At 38.6% G+C, this 15,831-nt stretch overlaps 1 protein-coding gene across 1 annotated transcript in view; it reads left to right on the top strand.

The window, feature by feature from the left end:
* The window catches only part of Dennd1a (DENN domain containing 1A), a 480,539-nt gene that overhangs the window by 238,549 nt on the left and 226,159 nt on the right, over window positions 1-15,831 (top strand). Inside the window, 1 exon segment of the mRNA XM_042678648.1 lies at window positions 13,033-13,143. Within this exon segment, the coding sequence (XP_042534582.1) occupies window positions 13,033-13,143 (111 nt within the window).

The following is a 15,831-nucleotide window of genomic DNA, read 5'->3' as shown; positions in this document are numbered from 1 at the left end:
AGCTTCCCTCTTAGAAATATGCATGTAAGCCGGTTACTGGTGGCTCATGCCTGTAATTCTAGCAAATCAGGAAGCTGAGATCTGAGGATCACAGTGCAAAGCAGGAAAGTTCATGAGATGCTTACCTCCAATAAACCACCAGAAAACTGGAAGTGGTGTTGTGGCTTAAGTGGTAGAGTGTTAGCCTTGAGCTGAAGAGCTGAGGGACAGTGTCCAGGCCCAGAGTTCAAGCCCCATGACCAACCAAAAAAAAGAAAAAAGAAATATGTATATAAAATAACTTTTCTTATTCATCTATTTCTGTCATTCTCCATCTAGCTTTAGGGAAACCCTTATATTAAATCAAGTTAATATTTGGATTTTAGAGAATGTACATCCTAATGAATTCATTTAATGAATATACATTTCCTTTCAATTAAAGTTTTAATTAATATACATTACTTGTACAAGGAGGTTGACATTTGTAACAATGTGAGGGGGTTGCATTTAATTGTGACATTTTTATATATGTATATGATGTAGTCCATCAACCTTATCTTGCTCTATTTCTCTCCTTTATTCCCCCCTCCCTTCATTAAAGAATTTTAACAATTTTCATTGTTCTGTTTTTTTTTAATTTAATTTAATTTTTTTTTGTGAACATACTGTACAGAGGGGTTACAATTACATGGGCAGGATAATGCGTACATTTCTTATCAAGCATTGCAGCCTCCTTCTTTGTTTACCCTTCATATTCTGTTCTGTTTTTATATATGTATATTTTCTCTTATTTACCCTCTCCATTCACCTCTCACTGATCCCCACCATTCAACAGAGCCTGTTTAACTTTTGTCGTTCCTCACACCCATTTTTTTTAGTGAGTATCACATGGTTTCACCATGGTATTTTGCATGTGCATAAGTTATATTTTGATTAGAATTAAACATAAAGCTAGGGCACTGGTGGCTCATGTCTGTAATCCTAGCTACTTAGGAGGATGAGATCTGAGGACTGCAATTTGAAGCCCATCTGTGCAGTAAAATTCATGTGACTTTTATTTCTAACCATCCAAAATAAGTCAGAAGTAGAGCTGTGGCTCCAGTGATAAATTGGTAATCTTGAGCCAAAAAGCTCAGGTACAGTGCCCAGGGCCTGAATTTAAGCCCAGAGTCAGCACAAATAAATTAAAAATATAATTCTGATTATTCTGCTTAGATTTTTTACACCACTCTGTCACACGAATCCTTGGATTTTGCATCCTTTTCTTTCCTGATTTTATTTGTTTCTTTTCATGCAGCATTCTCTAGTAATTTCCTGAGGAAGTATTGTATAGGAAGCAATATTTTTAGAACTTGTGTAACTTGTACAGTTTAATGGAGGTCATGACTGTGATCAAAGAATATTATATACATGTAGGAAAATACATGTATATGAGGAATCCATAATGAAACCCATTATTTTGTACAACTAATTAATATCCCAATTAAGAGTACCCTCATTAAAAAAAAAAAAAACAAGAATGTGCATGACTCAAAATGACTTATTCTACTCCTGATAGTTTGGTGATAGAATTCTAGGTTGGAAATCTCTCCATTCATTTACTGACTTCCAGCTTTACTGTTGCAACTTTAGAAGTTTTGTTCATGCTGATCCCTGATTCATTTTTTTAGAGGATCTGTTTGTTGTCTCCTCTAGTACCCTGAAAATGTGAAATGATGTGCCCTAGTGGGTTCAATTTAATACACTATGCTGTATACTTGGTCATCTTGCTTTATTTGGAAACTCATGTCCTTTATAGCTTTTTTTTTTCCCATATAATTTCTTTGAAAAACTTCTTTATTTTTCTTCCTCTTCTGTGGTAGGACTTAATGTTGATAACCTAATTTTCTTGGTTTTTTTTCTCTTTCCTATTTCTTATTTCCTATTTCTCTTTCCTATTTTCCTATTTCCCATGTGTCTTTTTTATAGTCTTATATCTACTTTATTCAACAAATCTTTCCATCCTTTTTAATTTCTTAGTTTAACAATTGGTTAATAGTTTCCCTCATGTATGAGACAGTTATTCCTAGATTTATAAAGTTGTTATTCTTCCTGTATACTTCCTGTTATTCTTCTTTGTCTTTTTCTCCTATCTTTTTTCTCTTTTTTTCTCCTTCCTTCCTTCTTACCCTCCCTCCCTCCTTCCTTTCTTCCTTCTCTATTCTTTCTCCTTTTTTGAGAATATCTTTTCTTTTTTTCCTCTCTTTTCCTTTCTCTTCCTTCCCTCCAGCCTTCCTTTCCTCTTTTTCCTCTCCCCTTTACTTCTTCTCCCCTTCTCTTCCCTCTTTCCCCTCCTCTTTTTTTCCCTCCCCTCCCCTCACCTCTCCCCTCTTTCTTCCATTCACCTTTCCCCACTCCTTTCCCACTCCTTTCCTCCTTAAACTATAACTATTTTTCCCAGACTTTTCTTAAACCAATAGATTCAAGTGATCCTTCCATATCAGCCTTCTAAGTAGCTGGGATTACAGGTGCATTTCACTGTTCAAGGCTCCTGCATTTTGTTTCCTTTCTTTTTTTCTTTTTCTTTCTTTTTGGTGGAGACAGGGGTGATACTAGAGGTTAAACTAAGAGCCTTATGCTTCCTAGCCTAGCAGGATACTACTGAGCCATGACTCCAACCCTGTTTTTCACTGGTTATTTTTAGGATAGGGTCATGCCTCCCACCTGGTACCTCTCTAAGCTGCATGCAGTCTGCCTCCTTAAGCTTTGCAGTCATCTCAATCACAGATGCATGCCATAGCATCCCTTCCCTCCATGGAGATGGCTGGATTTGTCTGGTACCTTGATCTTTCTGATGTCAGTTTTCCTTTCTTTCCAATTTCAGCCTTCCTTGCATGTAGGCTTGGGATGCTAGTTGTGTGCCACTGCACCCAACTGAAGGTTGAGAAAGGGGCCTAACAAGTTTCAAACCAATTCTTGTTCTTAGTGTCCTATTCTGCACTCTTTTCTTATTCACCATTCTTATCCTGTTTATTTGTCTACTATGCCTCTTCTTTAAGAACTTGTTCTCAAATGGCTGCTTAGTCACACTTCAGAGTGAAGTACTGAACTGTCTATCTGGAGCTGTATGTTTGTGATTGACCTTGATTCCTGGTAGGCTTTATCAAAATAGTAGGATCACAATTTCTAAAGCCTTAGAATGGATGCTGCTTTTAGGGGTCAAGAGGCTCTTATGTATCAGTATCAGAAACTTTTCCTTTTGACTAGTCAGTTTTCTTATGCCTAGAGAGCAAATGCTTTATTAGCAATGTTCTGAGCTTAGTGGAATGGGAGTGGCAGGTTATGAGTTATTAACATTTGGTTACTTTCATTTAATTCCATTTTTGTTTAATAGTTTGTTCTGTATCCTCAGCACTATCTGATATCCCCAGGCCTTTCTGATCTATGCCTCAAATTGTAAACACTCCTCTGGAAGAGTGCAAGAGGTTAGCTGACTAGTTAAGTAGGCTAGAGAGGAGATGCTTGATCAACATAAAATTGTTCCTGTTTCCATATGTACTCTTCCCTTTGCCTTTGGAGGTTCCCAGTGTCTCTACTTCTTGGGCTGTTTTGGAGTTCCTGTAGCTTGTACTCAGTAATCTTCCATTGTGCAAGGCTGGCTGGTACATTGTAGGTTGTTCAGCAGCATCCCTGGGCTCTAATGAGTGTATAGTGGTAGCACACCCTCCTCCAACCATAACAACCAGAAATGTCTCTGGGCATTGCCAAATGTCCCCTAAGGTTGAGAGCCACTTCTTAAGTAACATCTGCCATTTCGATTCTAAAAATTTGACATCTCTCTTTCGTCATTAATAGTTTCCCTTTCCTATTCTTTGGGGGGCCTATGCCTTTTAAAATTCTTTCCCTGTGACTTTTTCTGGGAGAGTAGTATCTGAGAAAAAAATATATGCTTACTCCACCACATTTAATTGTGTTTCAACTATGCATTCCCTTTCAATAAACATTTTGAATTGGTTTTAATGTTCTTCTATAGTGAATTGTGTTATGGTAACCGTAATTGCCTGGGGGTGGCTTATCTTTTTCACTTTTTTAGGACTGAGAATACCACAGAACTTGGTCTGACAATTTTCAATACTACATTTATTGACATAAAAAAACATTTTTAAACTGTTTTCCTTGATAGCCCCATCTCCAATTCCCATGTACACTCTATGTCCCCTTCCCGCTACTCTCATCATTTAAAAAATTTACATACCTTCTGCTGGTTTTGCCATTAGTGAACAATTTCCAGTCTATGACCCATTGTTCCCTAAATCCTCCTTTTCGGACTGGTAAAGAGCTGGCTGGCCTTGTTTGTTTCTAAGCAGAATAGTAATACCAATCTGCCAGGCTCCTAACATACTTCATTCCCTTTTAATCCTTAGAACTCCTCTGTAAGAGGTAGCCGTATGCCCCATTTTATATATACAGACCCCAGAGCTCCAAGGCTGGAGGGTGCCAACCCAAGGTTTGCTCATTGGTGCGGTGTTAGCCATCCCAGCTTCAGAAGGTTTTGATTCTATTGTACTTTCCTGCACCCCTACAGCTGAACTGTGATATTCATGAAAAAAATTAATATCCGAAATATAAAATGAAGTAGGAAAGCTTTTCCTCTAAGGACAATCTACACTTTTGTAAGACCAATTTGTGTGATTTTTGACACAGAATCACTGTTGAGCTCTAGCCATGTTAACATTTGCATTTTAATCTCTTGTGATTTTTTTTCAAGGACTAATTTAAAATGACTAAATTGCTGCCTTGCAAATTGAAACAAGCAATAGCCATGGGGTTGTTAATATGATATAGTCTGCTGTCATGGGAAGAACATGAGTTTTGGAGACAGCCACACTGAGTTTTACCAGGCTGGGGCCTTATCTAATGAAGGAAAATGGGAGGAGCAAATGAAGGATTCTGTGTAAAGTTGCAAGGCCAACATCAGTTGCCACGGGTGCTATTATTGGTAGTCCTTGTCTTTTTTCAGAGAATTCTAGTCCTGCCCTCTCTTGAGGTTTGACTGTTACCTGTGGACTAGGGAACAAGACTCCTGATACTTATCTTTTCTAGATGTTGGCTGACATTCTTCACTGAGAAAATCAATACTATCCCTTCCATGGGTGTATGTTTCATAGAGCCACAAAAAAGCTCTTTACAGGCCCCAGTGACACCAATATTTCTGAAGCCTGGAACTGGTACAAGCAAATGAAGTGCCGAGCTCCAGTCCCTGTAATACAGGCGATGTTCTGTAAACATTTATCGATTGTCTCCTCCAAGGCACATACTGAATTTAAAGAACAAGCAATGGAAAGAAGGCATGGACTTTGGGATATGGAATTTGATATTCAGAACTGGACAGTGTTAGAGAATAGTTAATGTAAGAGTAAGAAAATGAACACTCAACTGAGATGAAGCATTATCATTTCTTTGTACTATCCTATGGTATTGCTGTTAGGCCTGTTCTGAAGAGCAAAGGAAATGGACAGAGTAATGTGTCTAACAACTAAGTGCTAGGATTCACACCTAGACAGTCTGACCTGTGCATGGAGAGGCTTCTGTGTTTAGTATCTCTGGTTCTGTTGCACCCTTGTACCTACCTAAGAAATCATTTACTGTAAGTTTTGCCTCTTCTGTCAGTATTTGGTGTATATCATCTTCCCTTCCTTTGGATAGGAAATGGTATTTTTATTAGTACATTGTAGCTGTTTAGTATATGACATGAGTGAATGAATGAATAGAATGGAATGGAAAAAGAAGGATTCCTTTTCATTGGCTTTTGGGCTGATTTATCTATAAGATATTAATGAAGGTGGAAAATTAATTCTTTGTTGAAGCTAACCCATTGCTACAATTTCTTTGTAAAATAATTTCCTTCTTTTTTCACTGAAAAACTCACTATGTAATTGCTCATCAGGGTTTTTTTTTCTATCAAGATAACACATGTAGGGGTGAATTTTATGCAGCCAGTAATTAAATGAGCATAAGTCTTTATAATTTTTAAGCACTTGACCTGCATTGAAAAAAGTCACAGATCATGAAAAGATATGTATTCATAATTACATTGTAAACTGGCTGTATAAGGGTTTTTTTTTGTTAAAGTCCAGGTTTTGAAGATTACTTTGATTAATGGATTATCATATCAGCCTTCATTTGGAATATTAAACAAACCTGTCTTAATTATCTTGTCGGTGTCATACCAAATGGTTAATGACTCTAGGAAAGCATTCAGAATGGACAGTTACATGTGACACTGCCCAGACTCTACTTTGTCAAATGATACACCATGATATAGAAGAGATTTATGAAGTCATCATGACTTTTAAAAAAATAAACAAAGTTGGGATGGTAGTAAAGGACATATTATCAAGTGCTAAGATTATAGAGGAGTTCATTGTTACTCTTAAGAGTTGTCAGGTAATTGTTTATTCTAATGGTTTTTCCATTCACATAGCAGGATAAAGCTGACCTTTGGGTAACTGCTTTCCTTCCTTTAATATACTTTTCTGATTTGATTGCTCTGGTGAATTTGTGGGATTCTTTCACAGCTGATATTTTAGAATCCAAATCTATAATTCCTTTTTAAGAATCCCACACCATTAAGATCACTTAAATTCTTTGTTTAAAGAATCACTTGAGGATTTAAAACTTTTTTATTCTATGAAGGCTGCTACAATGGAGTATGCTTATAGTCCCAGCTACTCAGGAGTCTGAGACAGGAGGATTACTTGAACCTAGAAGTTTGGGATCAGACTAGACAGAACTTGTATTTAAGAAAAAAACTGTATGATGCTAAAATAATTTGGACAGGAGCATTTCAGGGTATGACACCCTTTGACAAAACCAAGCCTCGGTCTAGGAGACCCCTCCAGTAAGTCTTTATTCTCTGTGCTATGGATGAAGTAGAGAGTCAAAATCACTAATAAAATGACAGACAGTGGGGCGGACTAACACCTGCTCTGAAGGCTCCAAGGAGTACCCAGCTTAGAGTCAGTTCTTTGGTTGGAGGATTATCTCATTTCCCTTAGGCATTGAACCTAAGTCGCTTTCCCTCTAAGCTGTACTATATCCCCTCCCAGCCTCAACCCTTTCCAATCCCTACCGCCCCTCCCTACCCCCACCTGCTTCATAACCTCAGGCATGGATCACAGTGAGCCCAAAGTCCCCAGCCACCTAGATGAGTACATGAACAGCAGGGGAGGCAGGCAAGAGCGGCTATTAGAAGGGCTCTCCTCGGGGAGGAGGGACAGGGGTTATGCCAGGTGTTGTTCCCCATCTTTACGTTGATAATCACGGAAGGGTACATGCTGGAAAAGACCTTCAATCTTTTTTTTTTTTTTGTAGAGATAAAAAAGGAAACTGTAGGTCTAAGCAGCTTTGTGTGGCTGTGCTGTTTTGAGACTCACCTTGCAGGCTATTGCATCCAGGGTCCCCTTGGGATTTGAGTCCATGTAGTGGTCAGCTTTGCTTCACACACACATACACACACACACACACACACACACACACACACACACGCGCGCGTGCACATACACACACACACACACACACACACACACACACACACACACACACACACACACACACACGGAGGAAGGAGGAAGGGGAACTTAATGAGTTTCAGTAGGAAAGGAATGTCCTTTTAGCCTGGCACTAAGAAAAGCAAGACTTTCTGAGTGCAGAACCTGGGAAACAGTCCTCTGTGCCAAGTTTTCCTTTCCTAGCAGGTAAATTACAGAGAAGTAATTGGCAGGGCCTGAAGGGAGTGTTTCTTGAGGTTTTACTGTGTAGTATTGTGATAGACCAGGACACTAGACGGGGGACTAGACCGCCAGCCACAGCATGTCTGACAGGAGCATTTGTTTTTTTGGGGGGGATTTATCTGTTACTGAACAGTAATGGATTTTCTTTGAAAAACTGTGCAGGCAAGTAGACATGTGCAATGCACAGTAACTTGCAAGTCTAGAGGTCACTGATATTTTTTTTCCCTCCTCTCCAAGTCTAATTCATTGTCAAGTCCTGTGCTTCTAATTTACAGATTTTCTCTGAATTGTTTATTCACTTACATTCTTTTCTTTGCTGTAATATGGCAGTAGCCAATTAATTGATTGTTCCATCTCCCATTTGCTGGCTCCTGTCCATCCTCCTTAGAGCCGTAGAAGGACCTTTCTGAAACACAAATACGATCATGTCTTGCTCCTTTAATGGCTCCCTGTTACTGGCAGAATGTGGGCAGAGTCTAGGCTCCCTAAGAGGGAGGGAGCCTTGCTGCACTCAGTTCGCTCTGCCTTTTCCTCCATTCACCTGCTTGTGTCTCCTCTCACCTCCCTATCTCTATCTCTGTTCTGTGTAAAATAAGTCTTCACCCCTGTGCATCAACCAGCAAAGTGAACCTGCTTTTCTCTGTCATCCCTGGACCACAGTGCTTTGCATACTGGGTTTCTGGGTCTGATAGTCCTTCCACCCCCCCAGATGAAGCTCTGGAAAATGGGACTTTATTTTTATAGTCTTGGGTCCCAGAATAGCACTAGGCACACAGGAGAAGTTGAAAGTGTGTGTGTGTGTGTGTGTGTGTGTGTTCGTGTTCATTATCTGGTTATAGGAGGCAGAAACTGGAGGTCAAGGACTTAGTCCACTAAGGGAACGTGCTAAGAGAGCGTGCTTTGTTTCTCTTATAAATTCAAATATATCCTTTTTTTATTTTATTTTTTGGTAGTACTAGAGTTTGAACTCATGCCCTTGTATTTGCATTCTACCAATTGAAGTATTCCTCTAGCCTTTTTTTGCTTCTGATAGCTATTGTTCTTTCATACAAGGTCTTATGGGGTTTTTTTTGTTGTTGTTGTTCTTGTTTTTTGTTTTTAACCTGGGGCAGCCTGGGCTTTGACCTCCCTACCTCTACCTCCCTAACTACTGGGTGAACTATAAGCCTAGTCCTGCCTGGCCAGGCTCAGCTTGGCTTTTTTATTTGTTTTTGTTCTAGTACTGGGGCTTGAACTCAGAACCAGGACACTGTCCCTTAGCTATTTCACTTAAGGCTGGCATTCTATCACTTGAGCCCAGCTCTATTTTCAGGTTTTTGGTGATTAAAACTAGAGATAAGAGTCTTGGATTTTTCTTGCCTAGCCTGGCTTCGAACTGTGATCTTCAATCTCAGCCTCCTGAGTATCTAGTATTATTGGTCTGAGCCACTGGCTTCTAGCCTGTTATTTGAGATAATATCTCATTTTTTTGCCCAGTCTGATCCTTTGCCCAGTCTGTGATCCTTCCATGTTTTCCTACCAAATAGCTGGGATTACAGACATGAGCCGCTGCACCTGGCCTGGCTATAGTATTGACCAAGGATAGTTTGCCATGGAAGAAACTCTTCTCCTGTGCTCTGATGTTACCCATAGGAGAAATCTGATGGCCCTGGTTCTGAACTGACTACTTGCTTCTCTGGGCACTCCCCTTGTCCTGCCTGTTGTCTGAATAACAGACCACCAGTTTGTTTACATTTCTCATCTGTAGCCACAGATACATTGACAAGCCCCTTCTTAACCTCCACCCTCAACCCCAGCTATTTTTCTTGACTCTGGACAGTCCCCAGGGCCACTTATTTGTGTGTCCTTCACCATTATCAAGTAGTTGATTACTTGATCAGACTCAGAGCCTGATTTTCTAAAGTCAAATTCTGTGTTCCTCCTGGTACATACACTGCACTGTCTCTACCAGGCTATGTTTATACTATGCCCCTAGTCTTCAGTCAGTTGCTTCCACCACTCACTTGATTCATTCTTTCACCAACTACTAGATGATGGGATATGTAATTTTAGCAAAGGGACTTAGCCTACTGGAAAAACATACTTAAAATGGAGTTATTGTAAGATAGGGACAAATTGCTATGGAAACGCAAAGGAGAGGTTGGCAAATGAAGAGGCCAGGAAGCCTTCCAGGAGGAGGTGTCATTGGGGCTGGTTTTTGACAAGTAGTTGAGGGGGCATAGAAAAGCATTCTAGGAAGAAATAGCAAATGTGAAGGCCCTGGGTGTGGAAAAGGGCAAGGCAAGTCTGAAAAGGCTTGGCTGTAGCAACTGAATTCTTTACAGCCACAGGAGGAGGTTCCTGTCTCCAGGGGGCTTTCTCTGGCCCAGGCTTGATAGGAGCTTCAAGTGCTTCAGGACCTCCCTGCCCCAAGGCTGGCTGAGTGAGGTTCCTAGGCTGGGGCTGCTGGCAGTCCCATCCGCTCTGGCGGGTGGCATCCCAGAAGGAAAGAAGCAGGGGAGGAAGCAGATAAGAAAGAAAGACAGCTTCTGTTTAGACACAAATATCTTGGTAATCAGCACAGATGGGATGAGAAATACCAAAAAAAGTACATGACAGTTTAGAAAGAATTTGGCTAAATGTTACATATTTTTAACATACCTGTGTAGAGTTTCTGGAATAGGTACCTGAGTTGCTCAGGATCCTGACAGAGAATGGGGGGCCTACCCAGTCAAGTAGTGTTTTTATTTGGGAAATGTTCCCTTTGCCATCCACAAAAGTATCCTTGTAATTTTTTTTTTTCTCCCACCAAAATAAGGCACAGGATTTGTCTCTGACGCTGTGTCTCCCTATTTGGACGACAAGCTGTGTAACATATTTCTACCCAGCGTGAAACTTCTTGGCAGACTCTTGAGGCCACGTTTTGGTGGCTTCAGAGTTATCTTTGGATCTGTCAAAAGTGCTAATGGGCTTTCTGGCCTTCTTTAAGCTCCTCATTTCTATTTTCTTTTTACTTCCATCCTCTCTTAAAAGAAAAATTCATGTAATTCATCAGCAGTTAAGCTTTTGCTGAAATGCTCAGCTGAGGGTCTTATATTTTTGTTGGTGAGAAATGCTCTGCCATGTCACTGTCTCCAGCACGAACCCCACCCTGACATTAACTTTAGTGTTCTCTGCGCACAGGCAGGAGAGATACTTCTTACCCAATTCTAACTGCCTTTGGTATGTGTTCCATTCTGCCATTGTATTTGTTAAGAGGTATGTTGGCATGATGTTAACATTTGAGTTGTGGATTCAGGAAACCTGGTTTTGAACCCTAACTGCTACCTTTTCTAGCTGAATAATCTTAGATTACTAATCTTCCTGAGCCTCAGTTTTCCCATCTAAAGAGTGGACATAATGGGCTGGGAATATGGCTCAGTGGTAGAGTGCTTGCCTAGGATGCATGAAGCTCTGGGTTCGATTCTTCAGTACTACATACATTTAAAAAAAACTGGAAGTGGTGCTGTGGCTCAAGTGGTAGAGTCCTAGCCTTGAGCAAAAGAAGCTCAGGGACAGAACCCAGGCCCTGAGTTCACAAGTCCCAGGACTGGCAAAAACAAAAACAAGAGTGGACTAGTAATGCCTATTCTATGGCAGAAAGAACACAAGTCAATTATCTATTGCCTAGTCCATAGGATTGCTCAGTAAATGAGGTAGCAGTAATTTTTAAAAGCAATCTTAGTCTTGTTTTTTCACACACTCAGTACTTTTTTCTGAATATTAGTTTTACCTATAGTTTAGAGGGCATTTAAAAATGCAAGATTGAATTGTGTATTGCACACTTAATTCACCTTTGTCAAATATCACTTCTCTGTGCCTGCTTTTCATTGTTAAGTAGGGAGAGTAATGTGTCTAAGAAGTGGTTTCAGTATTAAGTGAATCTCTGTAAAACCTTCTACATATAGATGTTGAAAATATTTCATATGGACAGGCTTAAGGGAAAATATATTGGCTTTAAAGTCAGGCCTGACTCTTGTAATTACTGAATGTCACCAGTATTTTAATCTGTATTGAAAAGAATAATGCCTACAGGATTTTTGTGATGATTGCATGAGGTTGCATAGAGTGCCTGATGCAGTACCTGGCACATGATAAGGTAGTTAGTATATGGAGCTTCTATTTCCCATGGTCTTTATTTATAAAGGTTGGTGGTTAACCTGGTAACTCCAGTCAAACAATCATAAATCATAAGATAAGTGCTTATTCTTAACTCACAAGCCATAATGTTGTTGAAAAGCACTTTACATTATTTTGCATGTAAAATCTACCTGGCTTACTTCAAATTATGGGTTATAGATCTTCAATCATTATAAACTATAGCCCCTGGCAATAGTGTTCCATTTCCCCCCACACACACCCTCTTTCATTTGCAGAGGATTATATTGTGAGGCATTGAAAACCTGCAACATTGAAGAAATTAGCATATTCATGTGTATTATTAAAGTCAAGTGGTTATAGAAGGGATTGTAGAAGCCAAACACATTGAATTTTTTCCTAAAATTTAAAGAATACCAATCTGTAAGACTAATTAAAGAATGAAGATCAGGCCAGAGACAAAAGCAGTGTTTTAACTGCTTTGTCACAACTGGCTGCTATTTGTCTTTTTTTTTAAGTGAGGAATATTGGAAGTTGTAACTCTAAAGTAGCTTTAATTATGGGAGAACAGTTTTGGAGACTGTAAGCTATGGAGAAGCGTGGACACTGGCAGTGTGGATAGGACAAGTACATGCTTGGGTTTGGAAACTGGAATCTGCTGGATAGAAATGGGTCCTGTCTGGAAAGCATTTTGGTCCCTGGGTGCTTTCTTTTACATGACATAGTACCTTGGGAAAGTTCTAGGGCCTCAGGCTGGAAGATCTGAGCAGCAGTCCTGTCTTCATTGCTTATTAGACCATTTGATCTTGGCAAATCTCCCTGCACCTTGGTTTCCTCATTTGTGAGACTATAAAATTCCTGTTTCTCTCACCTTTCAGACTCACATGAAAAGCAAACATGGTATTATATGTGACCTTGTGTTGTAAACTATAATCACCACACAAAAGTGCATTTGCTCAGGCTGCTGCTCATCTCCAAGTTGTCTTCCAACTTTGCAAAAATTCATGACTTTATACATGAGTGTGATTTAGTTAGAAAGAACAGGACAGAGGAAGAAGAGTGTGTGCTTTCTTATTATTTTCTGTTTCTTGTGTTGTTATTAGGTACTGCTTGTAATAAGAACAAACAAAAGCAGTCACAAACCTTGCCTTCTTCTTTTTCTCAGAGAAATCTGACAGAATATTTTGTGGCTGTGGATGTCAACAACATGCTACATCTGTATGCCAGCATGCTGTATGAGCGCCGGATCCTCCTTGCCTGCAGCAAGCTGAGCACGGTGAGTGCAGTGTGCACACAGGCGTCTCAGTGATACACTCTAATAGAAGGACTTAGCAGCAAGATTAAAGAAATTTTAGGAAAACGAATTAGCCACATTCCCCTCATATGGTAATACATCATTTTCATTCATTATTCATGCTGCTTTATAGTGTCAAAGCACATTTCACATATTTTTATAGTCTCACAATCAATTATAAATAGTTTTCCTTTTGAGTATGTGTTGTGAGCACTGTACTTCTTTCCACCTAAGCTTTCATTACTGTCTTTTATATGTGTGTGTCAGTGTTGGGACTTGGATTCCAAGGTCTTGCACATGATACACAGGTACTCTACCATTTATGCCACAGCCCCCCCCTTTTTTTTTTAATGTGTACACCATGTTCCATTATATAGCTATATCACCATTACTAAAATTTATCTCCTCTGACTGTTTTTAGGTTGTTGCAAGTTAATCTCTAGTAGATAATATTGCAACAATCATCTCTTAGCTTCTTTTGATTGATATAGCTGATACTCTAAGGAGTGGGAGCACCAGGTCTAAGAACCTAATGAGCACCAGATTACTTCCCCAACCATGTGTGTTTTCCAGTGAATGTTGCCAGCTGTGTATAGTGGAACACTTTTTTGTTGTTGTTGTTGGTTGTGGGGCCTGAACTCTGGGTTTGGAGGCTGTCCCTCAGTTTTTCAGATCAAGGATAGCACTCTACCACTTGAGCAACAGCGCCACTTCTGGCTTTTTCTGCTTATGTGGTGCTGTGGAATCGAACCCAGAGTCTTATGCCTGCAAGACAAGCACTCTACCAACTGAGCCACCTTCCCAGCCCTAGTGGAACACTTTTACTTCAGCCTTTCCTCAATCGTGTGTATTTTTTCTAATAAAGTAGTCAAAGTAGCATTTTTTATTTTCTTTAATTCTTTGGTAGAAGTAACTATTTTCCATGAGTTTACTTCCTGTGTATCTTATTAATATCTTTTCCTCTTTATCAAAAGGAGTTTTAATATTTTTTATAAATTATAATAAACTATATAGTGTAATAATTTTTATATATAACATGTTTTTCACATTTCTTTTAGTTTTCTTTTACTTGACTAGTATAGTTTGTTTTTCCCTATTTTTATTATAAAAATTCTCAATCATTCTAGAAAATTTTAAATAACTTTGTAGTGAAAATTAATATAATTACATCTATTTTTGACCAATAATAATTAGCTGAGGTTACTTTATTACATATTTATCCATCTGCACATTGTTTTTACCATTTACCAGTCTTTCTTACTGTAGTTTTTATTTATTTTTTAATTATTTATTTTTAATTTATTTATTTTTTCATTGCTGAGAATTTGACCTAGAGACTCTTGCTTATTAGCCAAACTGTCTACTGCTAAATTACACCCCTGGCTTTAAAAAAAATTCAATCTTATGTTTCATGTGTTTCAAATTAAATCACAGACCTCAGTACCCATTCAATATCTGTTTTCAAATTCGTTGTTGTTAGTAATACAGATGCAGAAATTGTCTGGGAGTAGAATGCATCATCCTTCTACTAAAGATGGTTGAAACAACTGATGCTGGTGGCTCATGCTTGTAATCCTAGCTACTCAGGTGGCTAAGATTTTAGGATTACAGTTCAGGATTACAGCCTGAGCAGAAAAATCTATAAGATTCCTGATCTATCTCTAACTACTAACAAGCCAGAAACAGAGCTGTGACTTAAATGGTAGAGCACTAGCCTTGAATGATGAAGGTAGAGGACAGTGCCCAGGACCCCAGTTCAAGACCCAGTATTGGCATTCAAAAAAAAAAGATGGTAAAAATTAGTTGTATTTACCCATGAATAAAAGATACCATATAGTGAAACTTGTGTGAGACTCTTGAATTTTCTTTAGATTTTCATTATAATTTCATTATTTTTGATTCCCTTTTATGTTCAAGGCTCATAACACACAGTGGGTGACAAAAGCCTGACAGCTTACAATATACTCACCTTTGTGTATTGTTTTGCATTCTATTTTATGTAATTTACTTGTGTAGTTAACAATCTTAGGACATCAAGATTCAGACTGAGTTTCAGAATGGAAATATTGCCTGTCACATTTATCATTGCCTCTTTAAAAGGCTGAATGAAATGAGGGCATATTTTATATTAGTCACTGCTGCTTTGAATTATAAAGCTTCATCAGAACAAAACTCATCTCAGTAGAATCAAATGTATTGTAATGGTGCTTTGGGCCCTTAACATGTGCCACTCACTATCCTAAACACATTACATATTTCATCATTTTATTCTCACTACACCAGCTTTATCGGATTCCATTATTTTTCTCTATCTTTACAGAAAAGGAAGAGTGTACCTTCTGTGTAGTTTTGTTCATATAAATGTAGTAGAAAAACATACAAAGTTATTTCTGTTCCTTCTCCAAACTAAAATGAAATAAAGGAACAAATTTAAGGAACAGATGTAGCAGAGATTTTAAAATTAGTAAGAAAATATTGTTACCAACTTTATGCTAGTATTTAAAAACTAAAGTGTAATCAACAGAATAATGTAATTTATCAAAATTGACTCAAAAAGAAATAGGAAAATTAAATAATCATGTAATTTATAGAACTTGAGTCTACATTTTAATATATTTATCTAGATAAAACAGTCAACCCACATAACTTTATAGATAAATTTATCAGACA

This window comes from Dipodomys spectabilis, unplaced genomic scaffold (genome assembly GCF_019054845.1).
Source record: "Dipodomys spectabilis isolate Male_0828 unplaced genomic scaffold, ASM1905484v1 ptg000046l, whole genome shotgun sequence".
Taxonomy (NCBI): Eukaryota; Metazoa; Chordata; class Mammalia; order Rodentia; family Heteromyidae; genus Dipodomys; species Dipodomys spectabilis.
The sequence above is the reverse complement of the archived record's forward strand: the minus strand, read 5'-3'. Positions and strand labels throughout refer to the sequence as shown.